At 35.0% G+C, this 22,478-nt stretch overlaps 2 protein-coding genes across 3 annotated transcripts in view; both read right to left on the minus strand.

Annotated features, from left to right (window-relative positions):
• Positions 1–3,928: 3,928 nt before the first annotated feature.
• On the minus strand, positions 3,929–6,621 carry LOC101211813. Its single transcript, XM_011655093.2, has 3 exons — positions 6,294–6,621; positions 4,238–5,712; positions 3,929–4,142 (listed from the first exon to the last, which is right to left on the minus strand). Exon 2 carries the CDS (start codon positions 5,669–5,671, stop codon positions 5,234–5,236), a length of 438 nt encoding a protein of 145 aa, XP_011653395.1. The 5' UTR covers positions 5,672–5,712; positions 6,294–6,621; the 3' UTR covers positions 3,929–4,142; positions 4,238–5,233.
• A 700-nt stretch (positions 6,622–7,321) lies between these two features.
• LOC101220812 (endonuclease MutS2) overlaps positions 7,322–22,478 on the minus strand; it is a 34,237-nt gene continuing 19,080 nt past the window's right edge. For both annotated transcript variants that reach the window (XM_011655094.2, XM_004137221.3), the window contains exons 14-20: positions 15,143–15,190; positions 14,938–15,068; positions 13,353–13,435; positions 9,639–9,742; positions 9,242–9,312; positions 7,942–8,246; positions 7,322–7,783 (exon numbers count right to left, since the gene is read on the minus strand). In XM_011655094.2, coding sequence (XP_011653396.1) covers positions 7,629–7,783; positions 7,942–8,246; positions 9,242–9,312; positions 9,639–9,742; positions 13,353–13,435; positions 14,938–15,068; positions 15,143–15,190 — 897 coding nt within the window. In that variant the 3' untranslated portion in view covers positions 7,322–7,628. The remainder of the gene's footprint in view (positions 7,784–7,941; positions 8,247–9,241; positions 9,313–9,638; positions 9,743–13,352; positions 13,436–14,937; positions 15,069–15,142; positions 15,191–22,478) is intronic.

Here is a 22,478-nt window from a genome sequence, read left to right on the forward strand (position 1 = left end):
ATTAGAGATAAGGAAGCCCACATCATAGGAACTCAGGTAGCACTACATTATTTACCTTCAAGCTTCTTGTCTCTTCAATCAACATCCTTCTTTAAGTTGTATTTTTCTTCCTCCCTTCTTCCTATTGTCCACTCTGTACAAGAGTGAAACATATTAGTGGAACTACACGGAAGAAGAAGAAAGGAAAATACAACTTAAGAAAGATGATGGTCTATAGCAAGAGAATGTCAATGTCAAGAATATAAAAATGACAGCCGTGAAAAGAGGTCACCCACAAATGATCGCATTGATGAGGTGGCAACAATTGTTAGTATGCACCGCCACCGCAAGCTCAATTGGGACCTCTTTAGAATTTTATGACATTCCTTCATATTTTAATTAAACTTTATGTAATTTTTATTTATGTTTACGTATGTTCATTACAATATATGTCACAACTTATGATATAATTCTTATGCGTTTAATCTTTTTTGTCACAAGTTTGGCTCCCCGCTTTTTAGTATTCTAATTTTTCTTCGCGATTCAATAACACTTCAATAAAATAAATTATGTGACATAAAGTTTCATTTGTTATCTAGGCGTTTAACTTGTTAAGGAACCTTACTTAGAAAATATTTCTCTAGTTTATTAGGCGAGCAAGTTTTACCTCAAACCTCTTTTGTAGATTTTTCTGCGAATAATCTTATCATTCACTTTAGCAATGAGGACATTGCAGCCTCTAAATTTAGGGGTGTGCGAGATCCGCATAAAAACTTTTGAAACCTTTTTAGAAATCCTCTTAAGGCGTTTTAATAAAAGTTAAAACTAAGCCAACAAGTGAAAATTTTAAAATTATGTATTCCTTTATTCAAGTAAAATAGCAACTCCTATGTTGCCTCTCTCGCAAAAATAAGAAGCATACCTTCAAAAGTAAAAATCAGAGAGTTGAGTAATAAGAGGTGATGCAAGTTACACTTGAGGAGAGAAATTGACTCATAGAGTACCTATGGCTTTCCACTGAACGCCAAATCCAATGTAAATGTAATAAAAGCATTCTTGTCCTCTAGTGAGCCTTTCTCATGTGATGATGTGGTTCCTCATCTGGAGATGTTAATCGCCCAATGAGTTCCCATCACGCCTTTGCGCAAGATGTCTCCTGCGATTCACTAGTTTATTTCTTTGTTCATTATCCTGCATTTAGACATGTCAACCGCGTAAAACAGACATGATACTTATGTAAGATGTATTTTTAAATACTTATGTAAGATGTATTTTTAAATACTTATGTATTTACAACATAAGTTACATGTTTTGATCATCTTCTTATGCGTTTGACCTCATTATTCTAATAAAAGAGATTATAATAACTCATATTTATATACACGTTATCAAAGGTTCACTATAAAACAAGAATGGTAGTTGGAGAATGTGATGTGTTGCAGGCCACTTTTTATGTGTCAAAGTGATGTTCTTTCTCTTCTTTTACCTTGGCCTAAACTCTCCTCTCTGTTGGATTTTGTCTGGCTAAAAGAGTTTCATTATCTTCATCCTTTTCATTTTCAACTCCTTCATTCAAGACTTCCCCTTGGTGACGATTCCTTAATGCTACATTCATCCTATCTAATCGATCTGTCAAGTCATTAATTACTTGAGTTAAACGAACAATTGCTCCTCCTTGTGCTTCGATCCTCCTAGCTTCACTAATCTCCCCATCATTTTTTGCTTTTTGATTCATATTGAATAGATTAAAAGGGGCCTCACACACTCAACTCACTAATTGTTTACTCGGAACACTCGTGTTTACACACAAAAGGTAGGCTATTTGGAAAAGTAGCTAAATTTTGATATTGGATAGGCCTTTGCAATCCTTGAAATAGTGAGCTATTCAATATAAGCAAGACAAGATAATTATGAAGTTAACCCCAAAAAGAACATAAAAAATGAAAGGTTCAAACAAATAAGGAAGCTTAAAATTTTCGGATGAAACTAAACACATAAATTGATTTGCAAATAGAAAAATTTTAAGAAATGAATTTGACAAACTATACTTCTTGGAAGTTGAAGATAATAGGTGGATCTAATAGTTTGTTGAAGGGCACAAGGTGAAATTCAATAGTTTACAAGGAGAAAGAAAATGAGAGAAGTTTGAAAGTCACATAGAATGGAAGAAAACATGCAAAAAGTTAATGTAATAACTCAATTGCGTAGAATTTGATTACAAATAAAGATTAATCACAATTTTTTTTTTAATAATTGCAAGAACAAATTTTCTTTTCAATATGTAAGACATAAAAAGATTAAAGTAAGATAAAAATATTAAGAACGATAGATGAATGACAATAATTGATAAGATGAAACTAAAAACAAGAATCAAAAGTTTGTAAGAAAGAAAGATAGAATCAATCTTAGAGTAGGCCACAAAGATGCAACATAGGCTATGATACCAAATGATAAGACAATTCTAATCCTCAATCCAAATATCCAAGTTATTAACGTAGCAAGAACCTTTGAAATAAGAAACTAACACCTTCTTATACTAATTTAGATCAACCAATAAAAAGTTACGATTAGATTACCTCTTAGATCGAAGATCTAGAAGCAGTATTTGAAAATCTTGTTCTAAATTGAGTCATTCCACAATCAAACTTGATCAGTGTTAGATTGAATGGCTCGCATGCATTCTATCACATGAATTACAAATTGAAGGAAAACTCTAAAAAAAACTGAGATTTCAAATTGTATTCATCAAAAGTAGATAAAGACATTATATAGACTTGTAGATGTTCTATCCTAATTAATGAAAATACCAAAAGTCTTTAAAACGTTAATATTAATAGCTTAGTATAGCATAGTAATGGTACTTACCCTAGCTTGTTAAATTAAAACAAGTGAAAATGCAATAAAAATGGTCATAAATTGTTAAATTAAAACAAATGAAAATACAATAAAGATGGTATTCAAATTGTTGGCTTCAAGGAAGCTTCCTGTCTACCCCATAGTCCACTTCAATCGAAAAAACATTGACCTTCAATCGAAAAAACATTGACCTTCAATCGAAAAAACATTTGACCTTCAAATCTTCAAATGGTCCTTCGTCTTTTCTATTAGTATGTAGCACATGAAATTTGAACTGACTCTATCCATACACATGAAGAACGTTAAATATTTGATGCTTTAGATCTTACAATTGGTCCTTCCTAAACTTCTTATACATGAAGAGTGAATGCTTTAGATCTTGTAATTGGTCATTCTTAAACTTTTTATATCTTGTAATTGGTCCTTCTTAAACTTTTTATACATGAAAAATAAATGATGATTTTTGGGTTATTCATCTAATGGACTAGAAAAAATTGTATTCCTCCAACATATTCGTCAAATTTCTGTCCTCATCTGAAAAGCTAATAATTAAGATTTTTCTTTTAAAAAAATCTTATGAAATGATTAAAAAATATATAATCAAAACATGTCATAAAGTTCTTGTCAATCTTCCATTATTTTCACCAAAAAGGTTGGCACACTCTTCTGATGTATGTAATTTAACATTTTCTCCTTCTGTGAGAATCGAAAGTAAAGAAGCAAAAAATGAGCAAACTCCATGGAGAGAATATTGAATTAGTTTGCAAAGGTAGGCTACATCTTATCATATTTAGTCCTAAATCAAAAGGTTCACCAACGATTCTCAAACAAAAGACCCTGCCTGCATAATCCAATATCAACTTTGCCAACGAAGGCTACAAAAGACCCTGCCTGCATAATCCAATATTTAGTCCTAAATCAAAAGGTTCACCAACGATTCTCAAACAAAAGACCCTGCCTGCATAATCCAATATCAACTTTGCCAACGAAGGCTACAAGAAACCACAAAAATTGAGTGACGAGCCATCCCTGCTCCAACCAACCAAGCAGGACAGTATGGAAAGATGAGAATTGAAATAGTTCTGTCACAGAGTTGCTCAAGAACAATTGAACAAACCAAGCATTCAATTCAAATTAGATTAACTATCAACTGTAAACAATCTTTAGTGATAATACAAAAACTTCTCTACGTCATACTTTATGCTGTTCTGAATATTGCACATCTTAACAAACTTAATATACAATTCAATAGGCTGCAGAGAATAACTTTCAAGCCTTGTCCCGGTAAATTAAATGCTTGGGGAAACCTGCAATCCACTCGTTCATTAGCTTTATATCCATATTTGTGTTGGTTTTCTTAAAAACAAAAAATGAAGAAGGCTGGAAAACTCATAAAGACTACCTCAAATATCTTTTTTGCAATTTCAGGATAACATCTTGTGCTGTCAACTGGTTCTCCACATTTACGAAGGGCACCATCACCTCCAAAGAGGTAGGACCATTTTAAAGTTTGAACATTTTATTCAAATTTGTTCTCCACATTGACCAAGAGGCTACGAAACCTGCCAAGAAAGGTGATCAAAGTCAAACATCAGTAATTAGATTTAAACAAATTGCAAAGCAAGAAGCATTAAACGACAAGCATAACTAAAATCACACGATTAGGAAAATGACCAAACCCCTGCTGAATAAGAAAAAAAAGAGCCTCAAGGACATCTTGGTAATAAAATAAGGAAACAACAAATATATTAGATATGAACAATGAAACAAGTCTAGGGCAAACCACATCACTGCTCATAAACCTGAACACAGAGCCAAAAGCACGTCTAGCAAAACAGAACTCAAAACTAAGTGCTTACTCGAAGAATTAGAAAATTAGACTTAGAGAAGTAGGGCGGGTTCTAAGCAGAGGTATCATTTTCAGTAGCCCATTACATGTCAATACATCAGTTGTGAGAGGATTAAGATTATTGCAAGTAATCTCAAAATGCTTTAGCAGTGTAAAAGCATATCAAATAACGTGAAGAAAGTATATCAAGAAAGGATACTAAGGAAGCCTTTAGAGCTACAATAGTAAATGTTGAGATGATACAGGGTACGTAAAGTCTAATTATAAATGTAAAGTTCATGATCATCCTGCTCCATCCCAGCTGTTATAGTCAATCTAGTGTCAGCTACATATTGGCATTAAACAAGATTAGAAATATAAGCGTTCCTACAAACAGGTGGGGCATACAAAGGTCCATCACTTCAAGTACCCGCAGGTCAAGTCCATTATATGATATCAGTCCGTAGGCAAAACAAAAAAGAAAAAAGAAAAAAGAAAAAAAGAGGAAATTATTCAAAAGAACAGCATAGTGATAAGCCCCAGTTTTCCCATCCTTTTTCTTATGTAAATCTAGCTCATATCCATGCCATCTCCAACTTGACTGCAAATTGGGACGGCAGCAGAGAAAGATCTCTCAAAAGGTGAAGGATGAAACTGGGCATCCCGCCTACGCTTAAAAGCAAAGTCATCAACGGAGGAATTGTCAGCATCAAGCTTCCTGCGAATGCCTCTGATTGCATGTTCTTCTGTCAGTGAAAGGGGGAATATTTGCCCACTTGCACGGCAAAGTGAGCTATGGTTATCATACAGAATTCGTTGGTCACAGTTTTTGTCACAAATGTGAGTCATTCCTGTAAATTTGCAGCGGTACATATTACCACACACATGTTCATTCTCACATTTCCAATCACATTTGTGGGCAAGAACTTGCCCATCTCTACCCAGAATAGTTGAAAGATAAATAACATTTGCAGGCTCTGAGACCATGGATTTGCCGTTTAACTCCATTGAAATGATGCTGTCAAAAGGAAAGTCTTGCCTCAAAATTTCTGCAGATCCCAACACAAAATGGAAAACTGTCAAATTTTGGACTATGAGAGAAGGGAACCCCCAGTTTTTTTTTTTTTTTTTTTTTTTTGTCAAACTATAGTCTTCCCCATCACGTCCTTAATCAATTTTCCTGGATTTGGACTCTAAATTTGACTGAAATTAAAAGAGGGGAAAACTGCAGAACATAGGTACATCAACGAATTGGTAATCATTCAAGAAATTAAAAAAAAAAAAGCCTCAACACTATTCAGTTCTCCAGATCTTAAAACAGTAGAATGGTATATCATGAGACACGAAGAGAAATGAGAAGAAGTAAAAGTGCCAGATAGTTATAAAGCGGGCGAGCAAAATAATTAAACATATTGTAAAGACTATGGTGATTTCAGACCAGATCTAAGAAACCCATGTGCGGATTAGGAAAAAAGAACAAATACTTAGTAACGCAAAGACGCTTAAAAGATTTCTTAGAGGAAAAAATAAAATAAAATTGTGAATGTTTAGATAAAGATCTCAAAGGGGAAAAGCATAGGAGGTGCTCGGAAATGATTAAAAAACGAAAAGAGGAAGAGAAGCAACTCACTTGATCTGAGAGGCCACACGGCACCACCCAGAGTATCGGAACAAAAGGAAGAAGAAGAAAACGACAAAACGCGGGGGCGCTGTCTCCCTCTGAATCAACTCCCGCACTCCCTCGTCTCCGTTTCCCTTTGATTTTGGATAATCTAGCAACAACCACGATAAAAACAAAAACAAAAACAAAAATAAAGAGAGAACAGAAAAAGTATTAGAACGAAAGAAACGAGAAATGGGGTAAAGCTTATTTATAGAGAGGAAAGAGGAGACTTTGTAGTCCGTGATGATGGGGTTGACGATGTTAGTCGTTGGAGTAGAGAAGAGACTCACACTTTTTATTTTTTTAAACAATTTGTTTCCCAGATCATCCTTAACATATATTTATAATATTTCAACACTATCCACCAATTCATCTATCTCTTATATTTCTTCATAAAACACTCAAATTCTCAACTCAAATCAAATATACTTATATATTAAATCACAAAACTTCTAAAAAATAATTATAGTTTATATAGTCTAAACTAATCCATCTTTATAAATATTTTAATTCATTTTAATATATTTTAAATGAGTTTTAGATCTTAGTCATTTTTTTTTAATTTAAAACCAACTAGAATCATTATACCTTTTATTTTTACGATTATTAGATGTTATATTAAATGGTTGATTTTAGATGCTATCAAGCCCCTCTATAGTTGTTTTTCCACTCTCATTTTTATTTGTTGAACTTTCCTTCACATTTTCAAGCCGAAAGAAGAGCGTTAGATATTATATTAAATTTATTTTCTTCCCTTAACTTAAAATTTTATGTTGAATGTATTATTTGAGATTGACTTAATCTCATTAATGTTTCAACATGTATATCACCGATGTATCATATTAGAGCTTACAATGGTTCAATCCATCATATTAACAATCATTTTGAGTGAATTGAATGAATTAATCATACATCAATCCTACGTTTGAAATTAAATTTTTCAATGAGTTGTTATAGGAAAAATTACATTAGATAACAGAAAAAATTAAAAGAAAACAGCTCATAACATCTCTTTCTGCATATTGCAAATTTGACAAATGTAACGATAATTAGACGGTAATTTACTTTTAAATTACATGTTTTTGCAATTTTGAAGATACAAGTGACATGAACTCTATTATCATAATTTTTTTTAGCAATGTGTACTTCGAAAAAAAAAAATGTAAATTTAAGAACTATTGCTATACTAGTGATATAAATTATTTTTCAAAATAACGTAGCAACACAACATTGTAATACTAATACACCAACATTATATTTGAAATGATTGGTGTTCGGTATTTGTTAGTGATAGTTTGAGGATTATCTCATTATGTCGGTGAACTTCAGCTTCAACTTTATGCTACCAACTCGAACAATGACTTCGTCTTTTGATGGCTCGACACCTAAAACTGTCGCTTTTTTTCCGAAGGAAGAAACATATACAGTATCGCCAACAGTGGGAAACAAAGGCTCCTCTGTAGTGTACAAAACTCACAAAATTGAGGTAACAAAAATTCTTTTAATCACATAAAAACGGACAACATAATTATAAAAGACGGAGCTTCTATTAAGAAGAAAATTTGCAATTCTTCGAAACACATACAATTAAACAGGAGATTTGTCAATGGCAAACCTGATTGTGGTTGACTGATATCACTGGTTGAAGATATTTGCCTACGCAATGCCATCAAATCCTTTTTGCCTGCTGTAGTTCGGTTATTAGAGTTTATTCCTGCACGTTGCATCCTATCAATGGCAGAGGGCGAGGTGTACTCAATTGTAGATGCACGTAGTTCTCGTCCTTTTTGGTGAAGGTTAGAACGAGCGGTTGTAGCAGCGTTCGCTACCTCTTGCACTTTTCTAAGCCTCTGTCGTCTGCCATGTTCAATAATGTTTCTTCTAGCAAGCAACAATTTTTCATAAAGATTTTTTGACTCCCTGTGGTTACAAGAATATGGATGGTTAAAAATTCACGATTCTACTAGTCAAGAACATTATCTATTGAAAATGACAAAAGAAAAAAAAGGACTAAAGCTAGCATTTTGAGCAAGAACTAGTGTTTTTAAATGCCCAAGGCACAACAAGGCACAATGGCCTTCTAGAGCCTACACGCAAGGCGCACAAAAAGGTGAAAGCTTTTTTCTCTGAGGCGTACTACATATCAAAATATTACGTTAAAAGGAGAAAGCATGGTGAAAGTGGAAATATGAAAAAAAAGACCTCAAACACAAGAAATTTTGCATTTAGGATTCCTTAGTTAATAAAGGAAAACCTTCATTATTACTATTTCTTTAAAAAATGAAAAAGCCGAGCTTTGAGCCTTGGGGCTTCACAAAAGGCAAGCGCCTAATGCACGCCTTATTTTGTGAGCCTGGTCTTTCCAAGGTGAGGCACTAGACCTGTGCCTTGAGCCTAAACGTGCACCTGAGAGGGCTTTTTAAAACACTAGGAAAGACCCCTATTCATTACTTAAAAGTAAAATTGTTATGTATAGGCAAGAAACAAACCTGTAAAATTGTTAGGTATAGGCAATAAACAAACCTGTATCTTGCTAGTTTTTCTAGAGACTGACTATTATTACATATGTACATACGGCATTAAAGAAAACTTTGTTCAACCACCTATCTGGATATGGATATAACATAAAAAAGCACTAACGCCTTGTCCAAAGATCTTCTCCTCCACATTGCCAGGGGTCGGAATTACATTTTTCCTGTTCTTTTAATTTCTTTTTTAAATTGCTTCAAGCTGATAATAATAGCTATGATTTTAAAAAAAATGAGATCCCAGTTTCAGCAACTATACGAATTAACAATGATCAGAACTTGATAAACACAGAAGAATTTGAATCAGACCTATGGCTACGATATTATTAAAGGATTTAGGTTGGGCAGACACTGTATCCATAAAATTAATCTTACTAAGAGACTTACGTCAAGTTATTCTGAGCTTCTTGTAAGAGGTCTCCATATTTTTTCTTTATACATTCCATATCGGTTATGACCTGCATTAAAATGTAACATAAAATTGTAAATAATGTAGTCTAACATATCTTGAGAAGCAATATACTAAGTGCATAAAGAATTAATATTCCATATCTGCTACTGCAACTGCCAACTGGAGACGCGAGGACTACCTTTCAGTTTTTTTAAAAAAATTAAAGAAAGAATACAGACTGAACAAAAATAAGAATATTATTGGATAGTGGTAAACTATAACAAAATAATTGATAATGATAGTATCTCATAAACTTTTCTTTTTATGATGCTTCACAAATAAAAGACATACATAAAAAGTAAAGCACAAATTTGCAATAATTGTGCATTCTACCTCATCAATCTGTGCACTTCCCGCACCATAAAGTTCCCGAGCATCATCTACAACAGAACTAGGCAACCCTAACCTTTCGGCTATATTTATAGCATTTGAACGCCCTACAAACATGACAAAATAAATTTGACCTCACCCAGAGCATGTATTTCACAAAGAGAGAAATGTGTTCTTAAATAGAAGAACAACCCATTACAAAGAAGGAAAAAGTAAATTTGGTAAATATAGTACAACCAATACAATAAAACATAATACAAAAAAGGAAATAATCAACAAAACATAATTTCGCGTCATTTAGGTTTGCTGCGCTAGAAGAGAAAAGAGTGATGACACAGGTGTGAAGAAAGTGATATTTTGATTCAACTAAACGTGCCTTTAACTTACAAAATGTAACAATAGAATTTCGATGGTTAAGAAACCATAACATTATTTAGTTGTCATACCTTCTAAAAACTCCCAAAAAAACTCAATGGACACAATTGGTTATAAAAAAAAATGTTACAAATCAATTTAATTCTAAAACCGTCAAAATCTAATTAATAATATGAAACCTTTCATATTCTCAACATCCCCTCAAACTTAATTTGCTACGCCTAGAAACACACCAGCTTGCAGGCTTTTGTGAAAATGTCCACCGCTTGGTCTCACAACTAGAAATATTTGAGTTCCACTTCTTTCTTTGTAACACAATCCCGAAGGAAATGAAATCAGGTATCAATGTGTTTGTTCCTCCCATGAAATACTAGATTTTTGGCTAATGCAATGGCTGATTTATTGTCAACAAAAATCTTCATTGGATCCTCCATTTGAAACTTCAACTCCTTCGTTAGGTTTTTTAGCCAAATTGCATGGCATATGCATTAAGTTGTCGCAACATACTCCGCCTCACATGTTGATAATGTGACTATCGGTTGTTTTTTTGACATCCACGTGAACACTGTTTCACCAATAAAAAATAAAAACCCCATAGTGTTCTTTCAATCATCCAGGTCACTACTCCTATCACTATCACAGTAACCAACAATATCAAAATTGCTAGAAGAGACATAGGAAAGACCATTCTCTATTGTCCCTTTGATGTAACAAAGTATACTCTTTGCCATTTTGCAATACATTGTTGTCAGCGCCTCCATTAATCGACTAATAATTCCAACTAAATAAAGAAGACTCGTCTTGTGTATATCAAGTATCTCAAACTTCCAATCAAGCTTTTGAAATATGTAGAACCTACCTTCTCTCCTCCAATCTGTTTGGTAATTTTGACTCCACATTCCATTGGTGTTCCAACGGGATTAGCATCATCCATACTAAACCTTTTAAGCATTTCTCTAGCATAGCCCTCTTGAGATATAAAAATCCCATCTTCACTTGTCAAGATAATAACTCATGACACCCAATGTCTGTCATTTCAAACTCCTTCGTCATCTCCTTTTTAAATTCATAAAAAATGCAAGGATCGTCAACACACAAACAAATTATTAGTATGTTTTCAACTTGCATTTTGATACATAGGGCATGCTCATAAGGACACTTCACATACTTCCTCTCCCTAAAATACTTGTCAATCCTTGAATTCCATGATCTCGGTGCTTGCTTCAAACTTTAAAGATCCTTCTTCAATTGAAGCACTTTATCCTCTTCACCCATGGCTTCAAATCCTAATGGTTGTTCCACATAGACCCTCAAGAATTACATTCAAGAATGTCGATTTGACATCCACTTTGATAATTTTATATAATATATTCAATAAACCAAAAGTAATTCAGAGTACATATGACCTTTTACATAAAAAATAAATAGACCTGAAGAAACCACAAAAGGAAAATACAAATATAGAAAATATTAAAAGAAGTAAAAGAACAAGTAAAAGAACCCTAACCCTCTGCCCTTGCCCTTCCTCTCTTTCAAGGAATGTTGCAGCCCTATTTATTCACCAAATTCTTCATGCCCTTCTTCCTTCCCCAACTTCCTATTTATAACCAACTATCTAACAATAAATCTAATTACCTTTATACCCCTACTCTATATTAATCTAGGTATCTAACAGAGTTCTAATTCTAAGCATTGAATATTTGAATTTTTGGCCAACTCTCGTTTATTCTTGGAATTCATTGCAATGTTTCTTCGTATTTCATTATCTCAAGGGCACAAGTTAAATCATGCTTGCTGTGATTTATAGGTTATTTAAAATAGCTCTTTTAAAGCATGATTAACTAATTTCAAGAACCGACTAATTAATAAGTAGGGCTATCTGGTTATTTGATCAACTTAACTAGATACCTTGCTTAATACAGTTGCTTGATTAATATGGACGCTTTCTGTACCTAATTAGTTACGCATCTAGGATGGCTAAGAAATTAACCATAACATTAGGACATGTACCTTGAGACGACTTAGGTTCGTGAGCTGAGAGTTAAAATTGGCAAAAATTGCATATCTTGAGAAGTTTGTAACAACCAAAGGAATGAATGGATTCCGAATCCCTGGTCCAGATCTTTATGGTTTGAATTATCTCATTTGCATTCCCACTTTACATAAAAGCCTTTACATGTAATTGCAAACAAAGCACACAAAGTCTTTACCTTTGTCTTGCTAATCTATCTCTAATTTTGCAAAAGTGCTAAGATGCCAAACTTGTTTTAAATTGGTAAAAATATCACTTCATAATCAAGGAGGGCATTGTGCTAGAGCAGAGTGTTTCTTCATAGGACCTCCTTTCAACAATTCGACATTGACATCCTAAACGTACCAAACGTAATTAACTTAACAAATTAATTACTTTAAATTTTTATAATTTTAAGAATTCATTCGTATTTTAAAATAATTTGTTTAAAATATATTAGGAAGTGGTTTATCAGATCAAACATTATTAATAGATTTAGTTTACCAATATAAAAAGAATTCTAGGAATTCCTGGGGAATCCTTTATTGGAATTTTATAAAATCAGTTCACTTCTATTGAATAAGATTCTCTCGTGGATATTAAGAGGCCTGAAAGATTTATCCTCAATGGAGTTCCTTTTTGTGCTTCAACATTGTTTTGGCTCATCCAGATTATCTCTGGTTGGGGCATCTTCTCCAAGTGTTTCACAGCTACTTTCGTGATCCTAGACTTTTGGAGCACTTTTGTTTTTTCCAGCATATCACTTGTATTGGATTATCTTTGTTTGGAGTTTTTCAGCTTCTCTGGTTTGAATTTTGTTGTGTGTGTAATCTGTTACTCACTTATACAGGTTGTTGGGAGACTTGGTCTTATGTAGGGTATGTTTAATTCTTCAGTTTTAGTAGTTCGGATATAACGTGGGCACTAAAGGGGTGTCAACCTAGTTGAGATGCCCAGGTGCGCCTCCTTTATCCCTTTGTAATTTTAGCTCTTTGTATAATTCTCTTGTATTTTGACCATTAGTCTCATTTCATTTTACTAATGAAGAGGCTTGTTCCATTTCAAAAAAGAAAAAATATTGGATTTTATAAAGAAAATAAATAAAATTTGAGATCAAGTTTCACAGAATTATTTCCATGTCTAAACAGTCATATTTCTAGGCATCACATTCTCATATTTGCATACTAAGTGCCTAATGGTATTACGGAATTAAATGAAAACAATGTTTCTCTTATCCAAAATGGAAGAATATAAGTTTTAAAAAATGAGAGGGGGGGAATGTATAAAATGTGAGAGGATTAAATGGTGAATCATATTTCAATAGTGAGAACCTGGTATTCCCCAGAGAATCTTGTAAGTTGGCTTTAGGTTCACCTCATCAAATTCCATACATGCGTTTTCAAAGACCTCATTGCTGTGGAGAAAAACTTCATAACCATGAATCAAAGATCTTTGAACTAGAAAAAGGAAAAAATTACTAAAAAAGCATGTACATGCAAAAGGTTACTTTGATTTATTAGTTTTATTATTTTTTAGACAAGATTTCTATTAATCAGCTTAACTACTTTGACATATAAGTTTAGTTGTAAAAAGTGTTAGCCGAGGGCTTAAGAAAATTATTATCTCAAAGGCCCTTTATTGGAGGAAGACAAATTAATAGACCCGATTCTTATAGCCAATGAAGTAGTGGAACTGTGGAAGAATATTGCTCTAAGAAAAAGAGGTGGATTCTGAAATTAGACCTCGAGAAGGCCTTTGACCGAGTAGATTGGGCTTTTGCAGGAAAAAAATTCGCCTGAAAAAACTTTGATCGCATATGGTCTTCATGGATAATGGGCTGTGTGTCAAATTCAAAATTCTCAATTTTCATCAATGGTAGACCAAGGGGAAGGATAAAAGCTACAAGAGATATTAGACAAGGTGATTCTCTCTCACCTTTCCTTTTCCTTCTAGTCAGGGAAGTTTTGAATACACTTCTGGCTAAAATACATGAAAAATGGAAATTCAAAGGGTTTATTGCGGGAGAAGACAAAGTTCATGTTTCCTCCAATATGCTGATGACACTTTGAATTTTTGCAAATACAATGATGAGATGTTAGATAATTTGAAGAAAATTATTGAACTGTTTGAATGGCGCTTGGGGCAAAGACTAAATTGGGAGAAATCAGCAATCTTTGGTCTTAATATTGATGACAGCAATTATCGAGCTGAATTGTAAAGCTATTCATCCCCCACTTATCTTGGCCTACCCACTACAAGGATACCCCAAAGAGTGACATTTTAAGAGAAACCAGTGCCCAGCTTAAAAGAAAAAACCAAGATTGATTTGGCATATTGCAATCAAAGCAACGTTAGCTGAATTGTGGTTTGAGAGAAACCAATGACTCTTTCATGACAAAGCCTCCCCTTGGATGATTCGCTCGGATATAGCTTGGCTAAATGCTTCTTCATGGTGTGCTCTCTACAAAGAGCTTGAAGCTTTCTCCATCCAAGAAATTAATCTTAACTTGAAGGCCTTTATTTTTCCTCCCTCTTAGCATTCGTTCAAAGGTCTTGTTTTCTCTTGTATTACAAATTGTAATATTTTTAGCTCTTGTATTGTTTCTGTATGAATGTTCTACTTGAACTTTGTAACACTTGATTTCATCGATTTTTGTATTGAAAATGATGAGTGCTAAGGGGGTGTCAACCTAGTTGAGATGTCTCATGTCCAGGTGCACTCACTAATCATTAGGATTAGTTGTTGTCTTTCCATTGTACTATTGTCTCATTTCATTATCTTAATGAGAGGGCTTGTTTCCTTTTTAAAAAAATGATAATAATAATAAACAAGGTTTCTATTATAAAGTTAAAAAGTCAAGCAACCAAAACCTGTAAATTTTGCTTTCAATCCTATCTATAAGTTGCATATTGTACCTATATTTTAGGGTTTTAAGCTCTCCATGATGTGTTGTTGCAATTGTCAATGCAGCGCCAGATTTAGCAAAAGATTCCAGCAGTGACATCCCAAGTGCGGCTCCCTCCAGAGGATTGGTCCCTGCACCAACCTACCAAGCAGAAAAAACTAGACTAAAATTGACGATGGTTTTTCAACGGTTTCCATACTGACTTTCATACTTACTTCATCCAATAGTACCAACGATTGACTAGTTGAAACTGACTGTATGTCCTGCCATATGTAAGAAAGTAATCAAATGAAGAAAATATATCAGATAATTCGAATAAGTGAGTGAAACAATTTGCATTATAGACAATAGCCTTGCTGGAAATGGGAGGGAAAACTCTCACGTAGACCATAAAGTAGCCCTGACATAAGTTCATTAAAAGAAACTATTCAGCCCCTCTCCTCCCAAGAACTCTGTTATGTTTTCTCTTCCACGTATTTATTTTTTTAAAGGAAACCAGCCTCTTTATAATAATATTTTTTTAACAAGAAATAAGCCTCTTCATTAAGATAATGATATGAGGCTAATGCTCAAAATACAATGAAAACAACAAGCATAAAGCATCGGATCTGGAGATGAATCCAGGCATCTCAACTAGATTGACACCTCCTTAGCACCATCATCACTTCCAAAACAGAACTTATAAATAACTTAAAAAGACTTAAAAACATTGCTTGTGGCTCTTTTTCCAAAAACCCAGCTGATGTCAAAAAACGTAAATAATGCAAACCAACAATTTTGAGCACAGCTGCACTCAAAAGAGGATGTGCAGAATGTCTTCCTCTTCTCCTTTGCACAGTGCACAAATACTTGGAGACAAACAATGGGAAGGACACTTTCTTCGTAAGACCGAGGAGCAATTTAAGTGACCAAAAATTATAATCCATAACAGAATATTAACTCGTCTAGGACTTCTCGTCTTCCATAAAACCTTCTTTATTGTCGTGTCAAGTGGAGAACCCAAAGAGAGATGATTTACCAATGATTTGACTGTGAAGGATCCATTTGCTTCAAGGGACCAAAAGTGTCTGTCACTAGAACCTGTCACCTTTTCCTTGACTATGATACTAAACAAAATTTGGAAATCAAGTATCTCATCATCCTTTAAAAATCTTCTAAAAGAAATGGACCGTGAAGAAGTACCTTGATCCCAATGATCCACAACCGAGCCATTGCGGCATTGTGGAATTTGAAGTAGTTTTGGAAATCTGGTTTTTAGAGGGATTTTATCGACCCAGAATCTAGCCAAAACCCATTTCCACGTTTAAACACCACTAAGGCCTCCACTCTTTGCCACGACCTTGAAATATTTATCCATGGGCTTCAAAGGATGCAACTAATCTTACCCGAGGCGTGCCAACAAAATTTGTATCTACAATGAATGCTTGCAACCATTTTACTCCAAAGTGATGAATCATCATTCAAGAACCGCCTACCCCATTTGGCTAAAAGAGCCAAGTTTCTGATAGACCCTCAATTATACACCAGTACAGTAGAAGGAAGAAGAAGCAAGGTTAACCGCACGTGCTAGGGAGAATAGCCTTAATAGTTTTAATATTGTTAGTAGATGCTTCCATAATAAAATAATAGAGCATAAGTAGGAGTTTGTTAGGGAGAGAGAAAGTTAGTTAGAGTATAAATAGGAGTTGGTTATGGAGTATAAATAGGAGTCTGTTGGGAGGGAGAAGGGTGTGAAAAATTAAGGCTGCAATATTCCTTGAAAGAGAGGAAGGGCAGGGGGTTAGGGTTCTTTAATTTTTCTTTTACTGCTTTTATATTGTAATTCTGTTGCAGATATCAATAAATAGAAACACTATATCAGTGTTCTATCAGTTTCTTGCTCTTAGATCTTTTAAACTGAGCCCTCCATCTTCTTGTGTTTTGGAGACCAAGTCTCATTTAACTAAATGATTAATTTTTCCACTGTTGTTTCCTTCCCCAAAGAAATTGCTCAGAACTTGTTCTATCTTTGATAAGACCTTACCTGGCAACAAAATGGAAGACATGTGATAAATTCAAAGGTTAGAGAATTGGTTTGCAAAGAGTAGCTCTTCCTCCCCGAGAAAGATTATATCTTCTCCACTTGTCCAGCTTGCCTTGTAACTTATCAATAACCGGTTGCCAAAATTCCACCTTCTTCGGATAGCCACCCAAGGGTAGGCCTACATATATAAGTGGAAGGTGGTCCACCTTACAATTTAGCCTTGTTGCCACCAAGAGAAGTTTGCCATCATCACCATTAATGCCACATAGAGCAGATTTTCCCAATTTATTTTTTGGCCTGAGCACCATTCAAACAGTTCAAGAGTATCATATCATGGAGATTATCAAGCATTTCATGATCAAACTTGCAGAAAATTAGGGTATCATCTGCGAATTGGAGGATAGAGACATGCACTTTTTCTTTTCCAACCCAAAATCCTTCGTACCTTCCTTTTTCATGTAATCTTGCAATCAAAGAACTCAAAAACTTCACTTACTAGAAGAAATAAGAAAGGGGAGAGTGGGTCCCCTTGTCTATTTCCTCTAGTGGCCAGAATTCTCCCCTTGGTCTTCCGGTGATAAAAATGGAAAACTTCGTGTTTGAAAAGCATCCCATAATCCATGAAATCCATTTTGGATCAAACAAATTTCCATGAAGCACATTTTCTAGAAACTCCCAATCAACTCTATCAAAGGCTTTTTCTAAGTCAAGTTTAAGAATCCACCCTTTTTTTCTTGGATCTGTACTCCTCTACAACTTCATTAGCAATTAAAACTGGGTCAAGTATTTGCCTTCCTTTGATAAAAGCACTTGGTGTTGGAGCAAGAATGGTTGGCATCACTCTTTTCCGTCTTTCTACGGTGTTTTAGCTAATTATCTAATAGACAACCGTCGTTAGACTTAGGGGCCTAAAGTCTTTTATCAAGGCCACCATTATCCATCAATATTGCAGGAGGGGCAAGAATGAAATTAAGGGGGGAAGTTAGTTATCCATGAGAATGAGGAACGTAAAGTTATGTAATGGGTTTGAGGGGACCACGAGAGGGAGAAAAGGGTATTTTGAGAAAGGAAAGGGTAGTATAAGTAGCTTGGGTTGTTCTTCCATTTTCTTTAGCTTGGAATTGGCTTGAGACTCTTACAGTGAGAGATGGTTGGAATTTACATTGTAAGGGAAACCTTACAAATTGGTATTCGAGCCTTCATCCTTGGGGTGATTGGACCAATACAATGGCAAAGAAGTTTGAGGGGCGGATTGACGCCATATATAGGGAGATCGAGACTACCAAAGGAGTCATTCGAAGATTACCTGAGTTGGAAGAATCATTGAAAGGGTTGGCTGAACAACGACGGAAGCAATTCAAAGAAACTCAGAAGATGTTTGCAAGGTTGTCTGTCGAATTGATGTTGGGGCGAGGAGGTTCACTGGCAGCAGGGGAATCTTTGTCACAGCCAAAAACAAGGGAAATAGAAAAGTTAAGAATGCATTCTTGAATGGAGATTTAGAAGAAGAAGTGTATATGAGTCCTCCACCGGGATTCGAAGCCCAGTTTGACCATCAGGTTTGCAGACTTCGAAAGTCCTTGTATGGGTTGAAACAGTCACCAAGAGCTTGGTTTGACAGATTTACCACCTTTGTCAAGTCTCAAGGGTACACTCAAGGGCATTCTAATCATACTTTATTCACAAAAATCTCCAAGTTTGGAAAAAGTACAGTTTTGATAGTTTATGTTGTTGACATTGTTCTATCTGGCGATGATGCCAATGGAATCCTCCGATTAAAAAGGAAGATGGGGGATGAGTTTGAAATTAAAGACTTGAGGAATCTGAAAAACTTCCTTGGGATGGAAATTGCCAGATCTAGAGAAGGCATCTCTGTATCCTAGAGGAAATACACCCTTGATTTGTTAACTGAGACAGGTATGTTAGGATGTCTCGTTGATACATGTATTGAGCCCAATGCCAAACTCATAGATACAAGTGATAATTGACAAAGAAAAGTATCAACGCCTAGTGGGCAAACTGATTTATTTATCTCACACTAGGCCTGACATCTCATATGTTGTGAGTACTGTTAGTCAGTTCATGCAAACTCCTTACGAAGAACACATGAAGGCAGTAAACAGAATCCTAAGATATTTAAAAATAATTCCTGACAAAAAGTGTATTGAGGCATATACAGATTCTGACTGGGCAAGGTCTATTGTTGATTAAAAAAATCTACTTCCGAGTACCGTACCTATGTATGGGGCAATCTCGTTACTTGGAGAAGCAACAAGCAAGGGGTTGTTGCCAGGAGTAGTATTGAAGCTGAATACAAGGCCATGAGTTTGGGAATCTGTGAGAAAGTTTGGCTTCAAAAGGTGTTATTCGACCTTCACTAGGACTATGAGGTGCCTATGAAATTTTTTTGTGATAATAAAGCGGCTATCAGGATTGCTAATAACCCGGTCCAACATGACAGAACTAAACATGTAGAGATTGACAGACACTTTATCAAAGAGAAATTGGACAGTGGTAGCATCTACATTCCTTACATACCTTTAAGTCAACAAATTGTTGATATTCTCACAAAAGAGCTACTCAGACAAAGCTTCAAGTCTTGTGTTATCAAGTTCGGTCTTGTTGTATGTTGAAAGCCCAAGAGTTTGTTAAGATCTTATAGTGTCCTAATTATCTTTTATTATTTTTGGGGGGCAAGAAACCTTTGTAGCTATGTTAAACCAAGCTGACAAGGGAGGAGAAGAACTTACTTCTTTGTCGACTGACTTGCTGGAGTTGCTGTTATCAATAGGAAAAATACAGCTGCTTTTTTTTTAATTTTACTTTTAGAGATAGGTGACCTTTGCTCTCCATTTTTTGACTTCTCACATGCCTTATTTTCAAAATTAGCAGACGTTGGAAGGAGCCTGGGACCCACTAAATTGATAACACAGCTGTCTTCCGCACCCTTCTCTTTCTTCTTTAATAACAACTTTTCATTTTCTGGCAGAGTAAATGTAGCTCCCATCTGAACTTTATTACTTTTATCATTGGCCTTCGTGGAGATTAAATTCTTGCTGGCACTCTTAATCATAGAAACATTACTATTATCTTTATTACTACATGTAAGTGACTGCTGGTCTCCTACAAGTGATTTTTTAAATGGAATAAAATTAAAAGAAGTTTCCTTTGGCGGGAAGGCCGAGTTTCTCCTGATTGGTGGTTCTGATTTTGAACGGCTCTTGGAATTCTCAGACTTTCGATTGTCTTCTGCCCACTGTTTACTAACGGAACTAACATTAGCCGGATGTTGAAGGGAAGAATTCCCAGAATCCGACGATGCATTGCAGTTCCGGAGAGATGGTATTGGTTTCTGTTGAAGAAGTTTGAACAGCCTTTCAGACGACTCATAAGGGTTCCTTTGCGTGCTTGGGATGGAGTTCGAAGGAAGGAGATAGTCAAACTTGGAGCTAAATGAATCTTCCTCGAAGCCTTCGTCCTTCATAACTTGGCTTAATCTGACAATATCTAAAGGATTAGAAAAATCGAGAGTAAATAAATCACCTTGAAATTTGCTGGGTGGATTGGATACAGAGATATCCCCAAAATTCAAAAAAATGTTTCCTCTTCTTTCATCAAAAATCTCAATGGTTGTCGGAATGAAACCACACAGATTTTCCTTCACTTGAATCTTGGTTTCTGAGACATCAATGAAGTTGATAGTTTCAGCTGCAATATTTTCTAGACCTCCAAAATGAGCTCCAATCACTTCAAAAGTTTTATTACACCAATAATCAAGGGGTAGATTTTTTATTGAGATCCACCCTCCAAAGCCTTTCGAATATAACGGTCTTCCATGGATTAGATTGTTCCACTTTTCAAACTTTAAATGAAAGAACCAAAAGATTGTCATTTGCCTGGATTTTCAATGAACTCCTTCAAAGGACCACGATCCAATTCAATCAAAGCATTGTCTGCAAATAATGGATTGATGATAACTTTTGAGTCGAAAAAGAGTTCTGATGCCATATTAATTTTTACCCAACTATCAAATTCAAAAAGTTTTGAAACAACCTAAAGATTATCAAAATCGACTTTGAAGACTACCGGATTTTTAATCACCCAATATTTGCTTGTACTTTGTTTTGTGGTATCGGAAAGAGGTCTTGGGTGACTCTTTTGATTTTGCTATCTCCACATAGCTTCCTTTCGTATTTCTGTTCGGGTGCTTCATAAAGGAGTTGAACATGGATTGGGTGGAGAACCAGAAATTGTAGTCATGGATGTCCTTGAAGTCTCCCAACGTTTTTCTGAAACTTTTCCACCCTTGTTTATCTTCACCAATGGGGATATGAATAAATGATCTCCCTCCAGAACGAGGCCATGCAATGCATCTCAGAACCCACCCACTTTTGGATCTGAATTTAGAAGCTTCAACCCTTCCACACTCAACTTTTTCTTTCTTATAGAAATAATCTTCTTTAGATTTCTTGTTCAAATCTTTCACCGTTTCAATGAACCAACTAAGTTGAAGGATTGATAAAGACATAGAAATATTAGCTTCAACATCTTCAATGTGAAAAGCTTTATCTTCATGCCAGATACAGAAAATTAGGTTTTCGATTTTGCAGCTTTTTACTTCCATCTTTGAGAAAGTAAGAATGGTAGCTAGGGTAATGTCCAAGAACAAGGCAACGACTAGCAGTGTCTACCGGATAAGGTAATCAACCGGCAAAAAATTTAAGGGAAGGAGGAGGAGAAAGAAAGTAGGAGAGAGGGAAGAGAGAAGGGGAGAGAGAATTTACCGTTTTGTGATCAACTTTATTATTTTTATTTTGGATTCTACAACCTATACAACCTATTAATAAACGTTCCATGTATCATTATGAGATACAGAAAAATAATAAAAAAATAGCATCATGGATTTTTTCCCTATTCTAGGGTTTCCACGTAAAATAGTTTATTTCTTCTCTTTTCTTCTTTCAATAAATACAAGTTGATGCACATTGCTCGGAAAATCTCTATCAAACACCCTTTTCAAACCACAAAAGTCAAACAACTTCACCCAATATCTATGCACAAAGGGACAAGTAAAGGATAGATGCTGTGAATGCTCGCTGGCCACCTGACACGAGGGGCAGATGGAAGGAGATGAACTGTGAGAAGGCACTTTTTGTTTGAATTATTTTTTGCCTTTAAGCATTATTCACACCAGAATGTTTACTCTACTTCGGCTCATGGATTTCCACGAAGCTTTTTCCAAATCTTTCTCAATGGGAGATGACACGGGGAGATGGTTAACAAGTGAGACCTTTTTTTTTGAAAAGAAGACAAGCTTCTTTATTATTAATAAACTCAATGTACAAGAGATCTATACAATGAGAACAATAGGGAAGCCAAGAAAAGCGGGAGAGAAAGGATCAGTAGGTGCACCCGAACATCTCAACTAGGTTGACACCCCCATAGCACCCTCATCATATCTAAAATACAAAGAAAAGACCAAAATACAAGAAAAATACTAAGGTCATGAAAATACCAAAGTAACCACC

This window comes from Cucumis sativus, chromosome 4 (assembly GCF_000004075.3).
Source record: "Cucumis sativus cultivar 9930 chromosome 4, Cucumber_9930_V3, whole genome shotgun sequence".
Classification (NCBI taxonomy): domain Eukaryota; kingdom Viridiplantae; phylum Streptophyta; class Magnoliopsida; order Cucurbitales; family Cucurbitaceae; genus Cucumis; species Cucumis sativus.